Source organism: Coloeus monedula (genome assembly GCF_965178545.1).
Source record: "Coloeus monedula genome assembly, chromosome: 1".
In the NCBI taxonomy this organism is placed as follows: domain Eukaryota; kingdom Metazoa; phylum Chordata; class Aves; order Passeriformes; family Corvidae; genus Coloeus; species Coloeus monedula.
This window is the reverse complement of record NC_138781.1, coordinates 148,277,043-148,293,373: the sequence shown is the minus strand read 5'-3', so window position 1 is coordinate 148,293,373 and position 16,331 is coordinate 148,277,043. Positions and strand designations below refer to the sequence as shown.

The 16,331-nt window shown below is 43.1% G+C and overlaps 1 protein-coding gene across 1 annotated transcript; it reads right to left on the bottom strand.

Moving 5' to 3' along the window:
* Nucleotides 1-82: 82 nt before the first annotated feature.
* Nucleotides 83-7,472, bottom strand: RNF139 (ring finger protein 139). The gene is made up of 2 exons (XM_082288872.1): nucleotides 7,079-7,472; nucleotides 83-2,137 (listed from the first exon to the last, which is right to left on the bottom strand). Exons 1-2 carry the CDS (start codon nucleotides 7,257-7,259, stop codon nucleotides 327-329), a joined length of 1,992 nt encoding a protein of 663 aa, XP_082144998.1. The 5' UTR covers nucleotides 7,260-7,472; the 3' UTR covers nucleotides 83-326.
* Nucleotides 7,473-16,331: the final 8,859 nt, after the last annotated feature.

Sequence of the window (16,331 nt, the reverse complement as noted above, 5' to 3'; positions counted from 1 at the left end):
ACATTGACTGGGGATTACTGGTATTACAGTCTTTGGCACAACATTATCACTACATCAATTAAAGAGTGTTTTTCCAACCATCTTAAAAATGTGAAAACATTTTATTCCATGTACAATAATGTACATAATTTTAAGGTGGTCATGAAAGAGACCAGCAAAAATTAGAGGTATATTTACAGTAGCACACACCACAGTAAACAACCACCATTCACAGACTCAACACTGAGATACTGCTGTTGTGCTTAAGTACAATAACTACAAAGTGATACTTTTATTCTGTTGAAGTCAATCTTAAACAAATACCTCACGGCTTAGTAAAGGACATCTTAATCACCAAGAGAGTTAGAGTCAACATTAAGAGTCTCATTCAAGTGCTGTGCCACACAGTCGCCATCTTCCTCATCACTATCAGAACTGTCATTATCTTCATTTAATTCATTTTCAGCATCAGCAGCTTCTTCTGCAACCCGTACAGGATTTTCATTTGGTGCTACAAACCCGTTGTTGTTAGAGATATTGGCATTTTCTTTGTCCTCAATGTACACTTTCTGATGGCACATCGGGCATGTGTCCTGAATGTACAGCCACTTCCGAAGACAAAGTGCGTGAAAATAATGGTTGCATGGAGTAATGCGCGCAGAGGTGGTGAACTCGTGGTAGCAAATTGCACAGACATCATCGATTTCATGTAACCGAGCTCCTTTTACCTCTGGAAGCGAGTTGATTTTCTTCACAGCAGTTCGGCGGTTTATAAAAGTCTTCCAGCCATTCTTGGCTTGCAGGTAGATGTTGAAGTATGCGTGCAGACACATCATGCAAGCACGAATCTTGCTTCCCGATTCAAAAACCATTGTGTAAGCTCCATTTCCAAACATGATTACTCCAAATATAAATTCAATAATATTGCCAGTTGAGCGAACATAATAGACATAATCATCAAGTTTTTCCCATAGCACATTATAGTAGCCATCAATCATAAACAATATATAAACAGTGATAGAAACTATTACTTTTAGGCAAAGCTCTACACAGAATGCTGTGACTGCAAAAAGCCAAGTATTTAGTGCATAGTGGTGCCAGAGGATGTAACTGAGCAGAACCGGAAGAATGAAAAGGCAAGCGGAGACAAACAGTACAGGAAAGTGTCTGCGGAACGATGACACATGGGAGGCACTGAGAGACATCAGCACAGGGTCTGTCATTCCATGGATAAAATGCAGGACTGCAGTCAACAAAAGGCACATGTTTCGACTCAGGCGAACTAATCGTTCCTCTGGTTTCAGTCCACTTAAACCAGTCTGCAGAGCCAAAATGAAAAACAAGACGGGTGCTACAAACCCAAGCCTTTTGTCATCCTCATCAGTTGATCCAATGAAGGCCAGGATACCAAGTCCCAGATAATGCGCTATTGAAGAAATGACAGCACTCATGCCCAACACAGTTAAAGTAGAGTCACACCCACTTATGATCAGGCTGCAAATCAGTTCCCAACAGTTATCCCACGATATCAAGAAGAATTTTTCTTCCGTGTTATTTTCAGCCATCTTTACAACATATGTTAATACCACAGCTTGTGCTGTAAGTCTTGTTAGCCAGAAGACACGCAGTACAGCTGGAAACCGGATCCTTTTCCATGTATCTTCCATCAATAGCTGTAATCCGTAAATACGATACATGTGCCTCACCAGCAGATAAACGTATCGTACCGAATAATAGAACCACTTAATTTTCGTAACTAAAATGGCTGTGGTATTTAGTGTCAGAACTAGGCCTGAAATAAAAACAAGTACTTGCCGGACATTTAAAGGTAATTCAACAACCAAGCCAATTACAGGAATCAGTATATCCAGGATGATGAGTTGAGAGTATATGGACTGCATGTTTAGCAATGTAACATATCCGATTCCAAAGGTAAGCTGAAGGATGGAAAGTGCCATCCATAGCGAAGGTCCTTTATGTGGGAAGATCTGAATTCCAAATGCAGCTGTGTAGTAGGCACTGTAGAAGTTTATGTGCAAAGCAGCATAGTAATTCACCAACACTGAAGTTGCAGCCAGCAGAAATGCCGAGGCGATCATGTAGAACTTGAAAAGTGCTCGCTGTTGTAAGACCAGAACAACACTGGATACAAAGACACCTAAAACCAGATTGAAATCATTTAGTTCTCAACAGAAGTTCAACAACAGATTTTAACCTATTAGCTTTGGAGCTATATTTATTTAATGTATCACTTCCCCATTAGTCACTTGTAACTTTGCATTACCAATGGTGCCCTTTTCAGAGAACAGGCAAAAGGACGAGTTAATCTCTGCATTTAACAGCTGTGCACTACAGCTGTGATGCAAAGCCAGTGCAAGCCCTAAGTCACAATTACTATGAAGTTTGTTGCAGTTTCAGACTAGAACAGGGACAACTCCCAGCCTTTCGGCCTTAGTCCTGAAATCCAAGGGTAGACAAGTTCTAAAAATAAACCCCCAACAGATACAGCATCACCTTTATAAGCAAAGCTAATAAAAAATAAATGAGTAAAATTTTGTAAGTCCCCTAATTCACTTGAACAAGGCACTCAACTACAGCTCTCCAAGATGGAGTACTAAAGATCAGTAACCAAAACACTTTAGTTACACTCTTTAATGGGAAAATAGTGAAAAATTGCTGTAGTTTGCTGTGGGGAAGGCATTCCTTCTATTTCCCTTCAGTTTGCTTTTATTTCTGGTCACAGTGGCAACAAACGTCACATGGGGGAAGACCTTCCACAGCATACAACTTTTGTGCACAGAATCCAAAACTGCATCAACTGCCTCTTTGCCAATGCCAGTGCAAACTTGTCTGTCTTGTTAGAAGTCAGATTTAGGCCTTGAAATTCCTGTTTGCTAACCTCTCCCTCATACTGACCATGACCACATCTTGACCGTGACTGGGAAGTTTGCACCTTCCTATGAGAAATCCTATCAGAGCAACTGCAGTACTGGGAGTTTGGGATTGTATGTCCCTGCAGTAAACTTCTGTAGTGTAATTTATGAATCCCATCACTGTGTCCTACATAGGTAAGGGCTGTACCCTAAGAGGTGTTAAATTAAATGGCACTTAGCACTAGATCCATTTCCTTAAACAGTTTCTTTTTCAGGAAACACACTGCCTTTATTTTGGCCTTCTCAATCAGCTTCCACTCTATTCAACTGCTTTCTTATCCAAACCAGATTGGAGACATTTCAATCTGTACAACTTATATTTGATTCTAAGTTGCTTTCAGTCTCTGTACTAAAACCAGTGCAATCACCAGTAATCCTCTTTCTGCTGGAGGACAGCATTGGTCTTTTCTGACGATTGTAGTTTAGGTTGTTCTAAATCCACCATAATCAAGTGTTTAAAAAATATTTAAGCCATAGTCTCTTGATCACGAGAATAAATTCTTTGAAACAGCATTTGATTCTACCAATAGTGTGACCACTGCTTGTATAAAGAAAAACAACAACAGCAACTAAACACACACAAATATACAAAAAAACCCCTCCAAAGCCTGGAGAACTGAGAAGAAGAGAGAGGATCAACATGAATCAACTACAAAAGGCAGGCTACAAATAAAGTTATTAATACACCTCAACAATATTCCTTGCCAGCAGCACTGGCTGATACAAACACATTCTCCCTGATTAATCATTAATCTGGTAACCTTGTGAAATGGACTGAGGAAAAGCCTCTGTCAGTTTTCAGAAATCCCCTTGCATTGTAGCTCAGTTCTTCTAGGAAAAGCTGAGTATTTGTTACATGCAGCACTTCTTAAAAAATAAGCTTGACAGTTGCCTTGTCATCTTAACCACCACAAACATCTTTAGGAGAGCCAGTACTGCTGACGAGTTTGTAGCCTTTGTCTTTTCTCAGAAGCCACAGAAAAGGCTCACATGCCTGTACAAGGACGTTATTTATGTAATTCTGATCATTTGAGCCAAAGGAGATGCATTTTGCACTAAGCAGGCTGCTCTGAAACACGCCTTAACAAAACCTATTTTTGTGTCTTGCAGTGGCAGTAACAGGCCTGTATTTAGATACTGCAGGTCATCTTAAAACACTGACGTTTCACATGCAAGACACATCTCTAAAAACAGTACAACAGTGAGTCAATAGAGCTTGTCCTACTGGTTCCTCTGAAGAGGGACTAACAAAAAGTACATCATACCTCTGTTAACACTTGTGGGGAAAAGTCAAGACTCACTGAAGGAGTCTCAAAAGACTGTAAGAGGTAACAAATCTCAGAAGGGGCAGTGAGCACTCCTTTCCCCCATCTCCATTTATGTCACTTAGTCCACCTCAACAGAAGACTTTGCCCTTGCCCCCTGCCCATCCCCCCTTTCCCTCCAAAACAGTAAGTCTTTTTCCATTTTCTCTGCTAGGAAATGCTGCAGTTCCTCGTTTGGTAAGGTTTGTCTTTCCACTCATCTTTACTGTTTCCACCTGTACCACCCCATTGCCAACTGTCCCAGTACAGCCTCCAAACACAGCACTGAACCAAACCATGCTGCGCTTACTTTTAAAATAATTTACTGTGTTAAAATGAATGTCTCCCTCTCATTTTTTTTCCTTTAAATCCTGAGTTTTGTCAGTATAGTAACCCACTACTAAGGATTTGACTTTCAATCCCTTGCAGGGAACAATCACTTTTACACATCAGCATTTCATTCATGTGGAACTGCCAAACTATTGCTCCCTAGCTCCAGTAATTCTATTTACTTCCACATCTTTCTGCAGACTCAAGTATTTATAGTACCCTTCTCAAAACTCAGTGTCCTCAATGAGGAGGGACTGCTGTCTGAGGTGACAGTCACTCCTGGGGGTGGTGGTTCTGCTGGAATTGAGATACTTAAACCCAATGCAAAGATACGAAAAGTAAACATTGCACTGGGGACAAAGCAAGGTTAATAAAAAAGATGAAAGGGAAAACATGCTCCAGCTGTGGAAGTTGGTTCTGTGCTCTGTATAACTCTATTTACTTCTGTAGAAAGTGATGGAAGAACCAGACCAAGGAATCCTGCTGTAAAACTTTGTAACACCCACACAGATCTGTATTAACATTCCTGAAGAGCTGTACTTCCAGAATATTTCAGAATTGTTTAACATCACCCCCAAAAGTCATCAATCTCTCCAGAGCTCCAATCTTCGTATCTGGTGGACAGGTTGTCCATTTCTCCTGTGCTAAACAATACCGTGCTATGGGAAAAGTTTGGAACAGTACCTCAAAGTCTGCAAATGGTAAGTCAAAGGACATTTTCCCACTATTTAAACACAGAATGATCCAAAATAACTATCACTTTCCTAACAGCAGCAAAAACCCAACCCTGCAATCCTTAAATTCAGATGAGAAAAAAAATAGATGCAAAAGCACTGTTATCTGAACCACATGGAAGGTGTTTAAGATCATCTTCAAGTGGCTACATTTTTATCTTTTCTTCAGTTTTGGAAAGCCAAGAACCACCGACCCCTTTTCTAAATGTTCAGGATAAGTTTCTTGGCATAAAACATTCCCAAAGCTTTTTTGCAGAAGGCAAAAATTACCCACTTCTTAGAAAAGTGTTCATATAAATGCAAACCTCAAAAGTGGCTTAATCTGTTAATCCCAGTATCACACACTTAAGGGACATCATTGAATAACACATCCACCACTCATTTACACAGGTGGGATTAAATTTAAGGCTCTTCCTACAGCACCTGGATCATATGATGAAGAACTCCTAAAATGAAGTTGGTGAGGCACTGCAATGTCATTTTTTAAAAAAGGAATTATCAGTGGGATTAATTACTCTTAGCAATTCCGTAAGTGTTGAACAAAAGGTCAAGAAAATGGGAAGCAGGGAGGAAGAACCCCTGCTCCCCCATCCCGGAGCTGCCGATACCTGTGGCACGGCAGGCAAAGGAGACAACTTAGGGCCTCCTCAGCTTTGCTTCTCATGTGAGCAGCGACTTCTCCTAGCACTCTTTACCAAAGCAATAATAAAACATAAAAATATAATAAATGTAAAAAACCAAAATAAAACACTGCGTTTTGTTACCTCTTCCCTTTGTTCTACTCTGACCTGTTGTCTTACTATAGATTATTTTTTACTTTTTCCCCTCTGCTCCTCGACTTGTTTGATGCAGTCACACCACACTTCTCACTATGCACATTTCCTTTAACCTGCTCTCCTCTGCTTCCTGCCTCAAAAGCTGTACTGCCTATTTCCTTCCTGTTTTTCTTCTACTATAAACATCAAATAGAACTTAAAATCCATCTGTCTTAGGCCTGCAAAAAAACCCAAACAAAACAACAACTTGATGTGTTTTGTGTTTTCCTTCCTGCCTCAGGATCGCCAGCTCCAAAATGTGAAACACAGCACAATATCACCTGTACAGCAGTTCAGAAACGGGACTCCCACTAAGCCGAGGCTATGTAAGAACCCAAGAGAACGATACTGAAAACAGTATCGCCTAGTTATACCTGTCACTTTCATCCTTCATGCCGGGAAACAAAATAAAGCTTGAAAATAACCACTGGCAAGGTTCAGAAGGCTTCCCTTTCCCCTGGGAACCAAATTCCCTGCATTTCTGAACTGCTGTTGCAAAAATAAGGCTTTAACAACGTATTTCAGGAAGACATCACACTATACAAAGTGTTTTTAAAAAAAACACATAAACCCCCTATACCCGCTAAGTTACGTTTTCCGCCTTGGAAGCCCCCAGAGTAGGAGGGGGGGGTCACAGCCCCGAGCCCTCTCCGGGTCCTTGCACCGTTACGGGGACGGGAAGAGGCGGAAGGAGCCGGGGATGGATCGGGGGGGTGAATCGGGCCCGGAGAGGGGCACGAGGGAGCGAGATGACGATCCAGCCCGGGCAGTCGAGCAGGGGCTCGGGGGTGGCAGAGAAGAACCAGTGGGGACGGAAATCAGGGACGGGGGAAGGGGAGAGACGGGCCGCGACAGTAGCAACAGCCAGGCGGCGGGTGAGGGGCGGGGGGCGGCGGCGGCCGCGCCGTGCCCGCGGCTGTGAGCGGGGCCGGCGGGGCACGGTCCGTGTCTCTCGGGAGGGGGAGGAAGGGAAGGTGTCTCACCCAGCAGCCGCAGCAGCGCGCCCAGCAGCGCGGCGCTCACGGAGCCGCCCGGCAGCGGGGCCGAGTTGAAAATGGCGTCGATGAGGAACAGGCTCGGCACCCGCAGCGCGACCTCCAGCCCGGCCCGCAGCCGCGGGCCCAGCCGCAGCCGGGGCAGCCGCGGAGGGCCCGGGGCCGCCATGCCCTGCGCGGGAGGGGCAGGCGGGCCGCCTCTCCCGCCGCTGGAGGAGCGGAGGGGGCGGGAGCGAAGGAAGGGAGGGAGGGAGGGAGAGAGGGAGGGATGAAGGAAGGGAGGGAGGGCGGCCGGGAGCCGCTACCGCCCCGCGCCCGCCGCCCGGCTCGCCCGGCTCTCCCGCGCCGCCGCCTCCATGATCCTGCGCGCGCCCGCGGCAGCGCCACCCGCCGGCCCGGGGGCGGGGCCACGCCGAGGGAGGCGCATGCGCAGCCCCACCCCTGCCCCGCGCGGGCGCGCGGCCCCGCCCTGGGAGTTCCAGGATCGATCGGGTTCGGGAAAAGCGCGGAGGCCGCGCCGGGCTGGACAGCGCCGCGTCAGCTGCAGCACGGCACTGAGGGCTGCGTCCAGTCTTTCCTTAAGCACCGCCAGGGACGCCAGCACCTCCCTGAGCAGCCCATTCCAACGTCTAATCAACCTGTCTCTGAAAAACTAATGTCCAACCTAAACCTCCCCTGGCGCAGCTTGAGGCCATTTCCTCTCATCCTATCTCTGGTTGCCACGGAGAAAAGACCGACCCGCACCTGGCTAAAACCTCCTTTTAGGGAGTTGTAGAAAGCTATAAGATCCCCCTGGGATCTCCTTTTCTCCAGGCTAAACACCCCCAGCAACCTCAGCTGCTCCTGGTGCTCCGGACCCTTCACCAGCTCTGTTGCCCTTATCTGGACACACTCCAGCCCCGCAATGTCCTTCTTGAATTGAGGGGCCAGAGCTGGACACAGCAGTGATGTTGTGACTGCACCACTGAGTACCAAAGGACAGTCACTGCCCTGGTCCTGCTGGTCACACTGTTCCTGATACAATCCAGGATGCCATTGGCCTCCTTGTCCACCTGGGCTGATGCCTTTTCCTGGTCTTAAAATCAAGAGGCATACACGATTAGAAGGGGAAAAGGGATTTTACCTTGGTATTTATTTTTAAGGATCCTTAGGTGTACACGTCCAGGTCATATGCATCGAGATGCACCCCGCCGAGTCTATCCCTGTGTGTCTCTCTCTGTGTCTCCCCCCCCAACATTGGGTATAACATTATAGGCTTTACTAATTAGCATATCTATCAAAGATTCCCCAATGAGAGGCTCAAGTGAGCCCCCCCTCCCCTAGGAACCTTCCCCTGGATGGTTCTATCTTGGTTTACAGAATATGTTCTGGAGAGGACCTTGGGGTCTGGGGCACACTGATCCCTAGCTACGAAGCTTCTAAAATGTTTAGTCTCTTAGCTGAACAAACAAGTCCAAGAATGTAGGCAAAAAGCACTAGGAATACAGAAGTTGTAAAAAGGTATAACAGGGGTATAAAAGAAAAGGCAAAAATCTTCATGGCATCAGGGCACATGCTGGCTCAAATGGTGGGATGGCAGTGGGCCTGGTCCCATGAGCGCTTTGGCCCCTCATTTCCCCAAAGTGCCCCTAAAGCCCAACCTCATCACTGGAATCCTCTGCCAGCCACAAAGAGGTGCATTCGTGCTGCAGCCCCTCGGGAGGGGTCAGCCCCGTGTCCCCCATCCCGCAGCACTTCTCATGGCTGCAGCGTTGCCCTGTGCTCTCTGGGGATGTTGGAGCACTCGGTACTGTCCAGGGCTGTCAGGGAGTTGCACAGCCTGAAGGACTAATGGGCTTTAATCAGAATTCCCAGTTCTCTTGAGTGGGATGCACAAGACCTGTCTTAGCCAACGCATAACCATAGGTAAGGGTCAGAGGAAAAAAGGCATTTTCCTTTCAAATGCTTTCTCCTTCCTCATGCATTATCACAGAAGCCACAGATACAAGGACATTTGGAAACTTCGATCTGCCTTGATTTTTCATCAAGAACTGTAGCAATGGGACAAGGAGTAATGGGTACGAATTGAAAGAGGAACAATTTAGGGTAGACATTAAGAAGAAATTTTTCACTGTGAGGGTGGTGAGACACTGGAACAGGTTCCCCAGGGAGGTTGTGGCTGCCCCAACCCTGTCAGTATTCAAAGCCAGGTTGGTTGGGGCTCTGAACAACCTGGTCTAGTGGAAGGTGTCCCTGCCCATGGCAGGGCAGGTTGGAACTAGATGATCTTTAAGGTCCATTCCAACCCCTTAACATTCTATGATTGCATGATTTTTACAAAATAAAAAAAAGATTACTAAATTGAAAGCAATGTGTAACAGAGTTAGCCTGTCTGAAATTGGGACATTTCCCACTTCATCCCCTGTGGGAATTAAAAGCAAGTTCCAGGACACAACCAAGGTGGGCTTGTGAACCTGTTGACATCTGCCACGCTGCAATTTCCCACCAGTGTCTGCCTCCTGCTTCACCTGCTGGGGCCCAGCCTTTGCATGAACCTCATTTGTCCATGGCTTAAGCCCTTGGAAGCCTTTCTATTGTTTCCAAAAGGGTTTGGATCAGACCATAACTGTATTGCACAGGAATTTTCTAAGCAATGCCCCAGCTAACAAAGCCAGAAATGTTGCCAGATTGCTAAAGGATTGTATTACAAAATCCATGGACATTGACGAAGTGCATGTTTTAATCACATGCTGAAAGGCATAACTCTGACCTAGTAAGTCTCCCCATGCCAAATAATAGAGGTCAGGTTTTAAAATGTGAAAACATTTGAATATGGCTGAATCACAGTAATTCAGACTTGCCTGAATCATTTTACTGCTCAACTAAGTATAAAGCTGCTGAATGTAAATAACAATATTTGATTTGAAATGAAAAGCAATGTAAATCAAGCACATCAGAGTACTTGATAATTCCCAGTAATCCATATGAAAATATTAATTTATGTGAGGTGTTATGTCAAGAAATAAACAACTTAGAGCAATACTTATGGAAATGGAATTCCCTGACCTCCCAAAGCCCTTTCAACTTCATTTAATATTCTCATCTGTAAAGAGGATCTTAAATCTATTTTTGCAGTACAGGCTTCAGGATCAGAGGCAATGCTGTAGTACATATTTATATTGCTTTAAGGACATGTGGATTAAATGGAACCCATTAAGTGGATTTCAGGTTTAAATACATGCATTTACTGGCATATTTTACAGATATTATTTGGGCACAGATATCTGCAAATTACTTTGTGCACAAACACTTCCAGGTTGCAAACATTCCAGAAATCCGAGTGTTAATAAGGTGTATCAGATCAAATGAGTACATGTTTTACACAAGTTTTTCAGAAAACTTCTTTCTGTTAGGACTCCTACTTTTGATTTCAGTTCAGTTTTAAAAAAGTAAATCTAAACTTGATTATCAGGCACATGGGATGCAGGATGATGACATCTACTGGATATGTTTAATTTTGCAATTTGTGCTACCTAGTTTCAAATGTGGAATAATAAACCAAATTCAGCGTTGTTACACAAGCGAACCTCTCCTGAATTCACTTCAAAGACACAAGTGCAGGAAAATTTGGCAAAACATTTCGAGAGTTAAATGCAGTCTCAACTTCTTTGTATATTTGGGGGTTAAATACTGTTCCCAGTACATTTATATTAATTCACGCACACAAAAACAATTCCTTGGTTGAGGAATTCTTCAATTTCTCATTCATAACTACCATACAAATTAAGAAGAAAGCTGCTTTATTTGTCTGTATATGTGAATTGCTAAGGGGAAATAGTCCTGGCTCCAGATGAAGGTTGTTTCCCCTAGTATCACCGGGACCGGGGGTACCTGCCCTGACTTGGTGTCAGGCATGAGGCCCACACCCATGACATGGCAGCACAAAAGAACAAGCCCTGGGGAGCTGTTTCATAATAAATTAGAACTTAAAATTCAAAAATATTTTCAGAATAACTTAATACACTTCCTGTATGAGGCTGAGTCAGACAGATGCAGATCAGTCTATTTCAATAACAAGTCACTGGAATTCTTTGACCTTCTTTACCATATGTGGCAGAAGGCTGGGTTTTACTCTGTCATGTAAAAATTATTTTTGGGGCATTTTTGATAGGTCAGAATTCCTATGATTTTTTTCAAAAGCTGTTAACATTTTTCCATCTGAGATTTTTAGAACAAGAGGAACTGCATAAATACAGATTATCAGCTGCATATGTCACATGCCTTGAATTAACTGGACATAAAAGAATCTTTATTATCTTCAGGAATGGTAGAACAGCCTATTTTCTATATCAGTGTGCTGAGACCATGCTTAGGGGCTGTGCCCATATATTATGGCCAAATCTAAACCCATCTTTTAGCTAAACTTTAGATTTCTTAAAACTCCCCCATTTGCTTAAATGCTCTCCTTATCCCTTCGAGCCAAAGGTTTTATTGGATTAATGCAACAGCTCACATCAGATAGTGAAAAATCACATGGTCTTGCAAAAATCACATTGTCATAATTAAAAAAGAATAAAAATGCAGGGAAGGTTTTAAGAGGATTGGCGCTTTTTTTCTAACTACAAGATCCTGAAAAGCTAAATACACATGATACCTTTGCCTTGAAATACCCTGTGTAAATTTAGCCTGATTTAGTAATTTTTGTAAGAATGAAAACAGTTGGCTCCTAAGGAAAACAGTGCAAACATGCATGTCAAAACTGTGCTTTAATTTGCAGTGTGTGTAGCAATCCATTAACTATTCCCAAATTCCATTTCTCCTTCCCAGAGACCTTTTTTGGTGAATTCCCTGATATCATACTGGATTCCTCATGTAAGAATAAAGCCCTGTACAATGTATCTTTCATTTTGTTGTAATAGTTTTTCATTACCATCACTAAGGATGTCTGTATTTTGGACTGAAACAAAACCCAAAGGTTCATGAAAGGAACCTAATGTGGATTTTCTTCTCCTAGGATGATATTCTTGCATTAAATAGACTGATCTGCATTTTTTAAAAGCCAAATATCAATGTTTTATTAATGTAGGCTTTGGTGGATTCAGCAGGCAGCTGTGCTTTGGTTGAGCAGCTCTTTGTCTCCGACAGAGAACAGCCATGCCCTCACCTCTGCCCGGCTGCAGCAGCGTCCTGGCACTGTTGACGTGAGCACTGGGACAGCAAAGTGCCAGCTCAGGCACAAAGATGCACAGGCTCTCCTGCATCTCGTGTTCAGTGTAGACAGACTTGCATGTGTGGCACTGCCAATGCAGTAATGGCAAAACATTTAAAGATTAACATATTGCTGTAACATATTAAAGTTCAATGGAAATGATTTACACTCATGTGAGTATTTTTAATATTATTATTGAAGACACCAATAGTCTTTACCCAAGAATGGTCTATATCTGTGTCTTCTTCTGAAGAGAAAAAAGCAAATCAAGGTAGCATGTGAAAAGCTAAGCTAAAACCTGTAAATACAGTTATTGACTTAGGGACCTTTTGAATATATTAATAATTTCCCTGCAAAAAATTAACATGGTTAAGAGTAGTTATTAAGTTTGGGTTTTATTCCTTCTCTACAGCTAAATGCCATGGGCTTAGATAGCATTTCTTAAAAGATGCTAAGAAGAAAGAAATTTACTTATAGTTAATACTTAGCTAACCAAATTGTAATAACTTGTTTGTGTGAAGGATTGATTTTAACTTCTCATCTGTGTAATGTGACAATGTCTGTAACATATGAGCACTGCATCAGGCTCTGGGGTCTGCAACACAAGAATGACATGGACCTGTTGGAGTGAGTCCAGAGGAGGCCACCAAGACGATCCAAGGCATGGAGTACCTCTCCTACGAGGAAAGCTTGAGGGAGTTGGTTTTGTTCAGTCTGGAAAAAAGAAGGCTTTGGGGTGACCTGACTGTGGCCTTGCAATACCTGAAAGGAACTACAGAAAAGATGGAGAGGGACTTTTTGAAAGGGCATCCAGTGACAGGACAAAAGGCAGTGGCTTCAATCTGAAAGAAGGTGGGTTTAGATAAGGTAATAGGAAGAAATTCTCTACTTTGAGGGTGGTGAGGCACTGGCACAGGTTGCCCAGAGAAATTGTGGATGCCCCATCCCTGGAAGTGTTTAAGGCCAGGTTGGTTGGGGCTCTGAGCAACCTGGCCTAGTGAAAGGTATTCCTGTCTGCAGCAGGGAAATTGGAACTCGGGTGAGCTTTAAGGTCCCTTCCAACTCAGGCCATTCTGTGATTCCATAATTCTATGACTCTATTCCCCTTAGTGGAGCATGGTGTTATTATGTATGTTATTTGAAGAGAGTGCTCATTTGGAAAGCTCGAAGTGCCCAAAGATTTTTCTGCCTTGACAAAGCCAGGCGGGTGCTGGAGAGTCAAAGTACATGGACAAGCCTTGGGTCATTGCTGACAGGAGAAAAGAATAACCTACAAGTGCATTATCTGCAAGCCAATGAGAAGAACCTCTTAATTCTGTAATTTTCTCATAGTCCTAGAATAACAAATTTTTCATTCTCATTAAAGTAAATGATTGCTAAGAAATGTGTTAGACCTTGCTGGTTATGGCTTTACAATTTTTTACTGAACAAAACTGCACAGACAAAGAGCCTTTGGCTTTTGCCTTCTGTGAAAATAAAAAGGGGCTAAGAGAACAAATTGTATTAACAGTTGCTCGTTGGCACATTTGTCTCATTTCCTAACTCTGACCAGCATACTTAGCAAGGAGACAAGAAAGAGAGAGACAAGGAATATGTCTCGGGACTGCAGCCCCCTTCCCGCATCTGTCCTGCTCCGGAAGGGATGTACTGGTGGACAGCTCCATGTGGCTGCCAGCCAGGGCTTTGCTCAGCTCCTGCCCGAGGCACTATGCTCAGGGCAGCACTCCCCTCTGGCTTCCTCGGCTCCACGTCCCCTCTCTGCTGGGGCTCTGGGAGATGCACCACTTAAGATCGTTCCTCCCAGATCCCTCCTGATCCGTGTTGTCGTTGTTCTTTTGTTTTCCAAGCACTAAATGGAGAAATGTCTGTCTTTCCTAAGTTTCCACACACACATTGCAGCTCCTGCTGCAGAGATTTGCCTTCCTTCCGAGAGCTGCTGACTCCCTATTCCAGGCCTGATTTGAAGGCATAACTAAGCAAGCAAAAAACAAAAGAATAAATGAAGATCCTTTTTATTTTTTTCATTATTGTCATGTATTCCTTTGTCTTCTGCCATGGTTTTTGAGTGTTTGAGTGCATCTTGCTTGAGACAGGCAGTATTATGTGCTTGCCTGTTGGGTATCATCCCCTTTCTTAGTGGTTTTCCCAGCCACCTAATCCTGTTACTAATCCATAGTAAAAAAGACAGCATGCTTTCCTACAAATTGCATGCTCAGTAAAAACAAGTCTAGAATGTTAAAGTAGTAAAATATATTAAAAGTATATCAGACTAGATGCTAGAAATTTGTCCTAGGAATTAATATTCATTATAATTCTAATATTTCTGTATTTTAATATTAATTTCTGTTCTGTAGCTGTTCTTGGCTATTACTTCTTATAGAAGTTCGGTATCTATTTGTTCAAAGAAAAATGTGTCTGCTAAAACTGACAGGAAGCTGGAACACCCTGACAGCTGGTGCAGCTCATTTTTTCAATTGTCAGACAGAAGCTCAGAAATGGTGTGTCTGAGAGGGAGAAACGGAAATGATTGGGATATTTTGTGTGGAGCACATGGAAAAGCACATGCTACCATCATAGCAGTTTCTCTGACCTCAGCCATGCTTTGTGTTAGGCAGCTGTACATGTAAGAAATAAAATGCAGATCTAGTGTTAATTTTAAAATTCATTAATGAAAATTTTCCCTTTGAAATGACAAATTAAATAACAGCTGCACATACAGAACCTTGCACTATATGTCGGTTTTTGTAATTAAGGAAATTAATTATGCATTATACTCAACATTTTTTCCCCTTACAAGGTGATTCGTGGCTGCATGTGGGGAGATTGTACCACTGAAAGGCAAGATCTGACTATTCTAATTCAATATGTGCTCAGTTATTTAGTAACATCTGGAATGCAGTTACAGAACTCCTGAGTTACAAAGTAAAGTAACAGAGGGCAAGGCAAGTTCCTTTCGCTTGGGGTTCGACATTCATTTTACCATTTGTGCTACTTGTTTTGTGAAAGACAGAAGTGGACAGGATCTGTTTTCTACTGGAAACTAGCCATACCACAGCAGAAAATGTGGTCTTCCTGAAAAATCCTGCCTTGTAGAGGAAATGTCATCTGGAAATGACACCAGTCTCCCTGTCACCCCCGAGCTGAGCCTTGCCTGCCAGAGCTTGCCTCTGCCTTGATGTTCATGCTGCAAAGTCTTGCTGAACTCCACTGTCAGTACAAAGACTTGGCAGAAAAAATCATAGTGGAAAACCTCAACTTTCCAAAGTCACATACAGGACAACGCCGTCCCTAGTTCCCCTGTCCTCTGCCTATGCAGTCCCAAACAGGAGCTGTTTGCTGATCCGTGGGCTACTAAATTTAGCTGGTTCCTGATAGCTGAAAACAGCTCACAGACTGGATTGTACTGCTGGTCACCAGCACCTGTAGCCAGATAACATCAGCTAGCTGATATAAAACTAGGTGAAAACAATCAACTGTGTCAGCTGCTCTCTATTGTAGCATTAAAATAATAGTAATGGTAATATTATTATTATTATTATTATATAATGGAAAGAATGTTTTTTATACTTTTGTCTGAAATTATACACTTCTCAGGATGATTTCAGTCTTCAGAAGAGTTGATCTGGGAGATATGTGTTCACAGAAAACATGAGAGACACAAAAGTAGAGAGAATACAGAGTTATACAGGAAAGTAGATCTGCCATGGCAGAAGATGTGATCTTCCTGAAAGATTGTCCCTAGCTGAGGAGGATATCAAGGTGATATCAAACTCTGGCATTGGCTTTAATTACAGCCACATCAAATATTTGTGTTGGAACCTGATACCATATGAACTTTGTTCAGACTCACCTTCCACTGCAAGGTTGGTGTTTAGTAACTGTTAATGAAAACTGTAATTCCAGTTTTGAGTAACACTAGTTTCCTATAAAAGCCTCTGAAACCTGTGGTTTAAATGTAAAAGCAGCATAATAATCCAGACTTTTGGCCAAATGTCTCTTTTAGGCTCTGAGTAAATGAAACTCAGGATATTTGCAGGTATGAAGACAAAAGCA

Bases quoted from the DNA above. Each gene is read 5' to 3' on its own strand.
- RNF139 (XM_082288872.1), bottom strand. From the start codon at position 7,259: ATGGCGGCCCCGGGCCCTCCGCGGCTGCCCCGGCTGCGGCTGGGCCCG. The intron at 2,138-7,078 runs GTGAGACACCTT...ATCTGGTTTTAG, and splicing joins CGCGCTGCTGCGGCTGCTGG to GTGTCTTTGTATCCAGTGTT.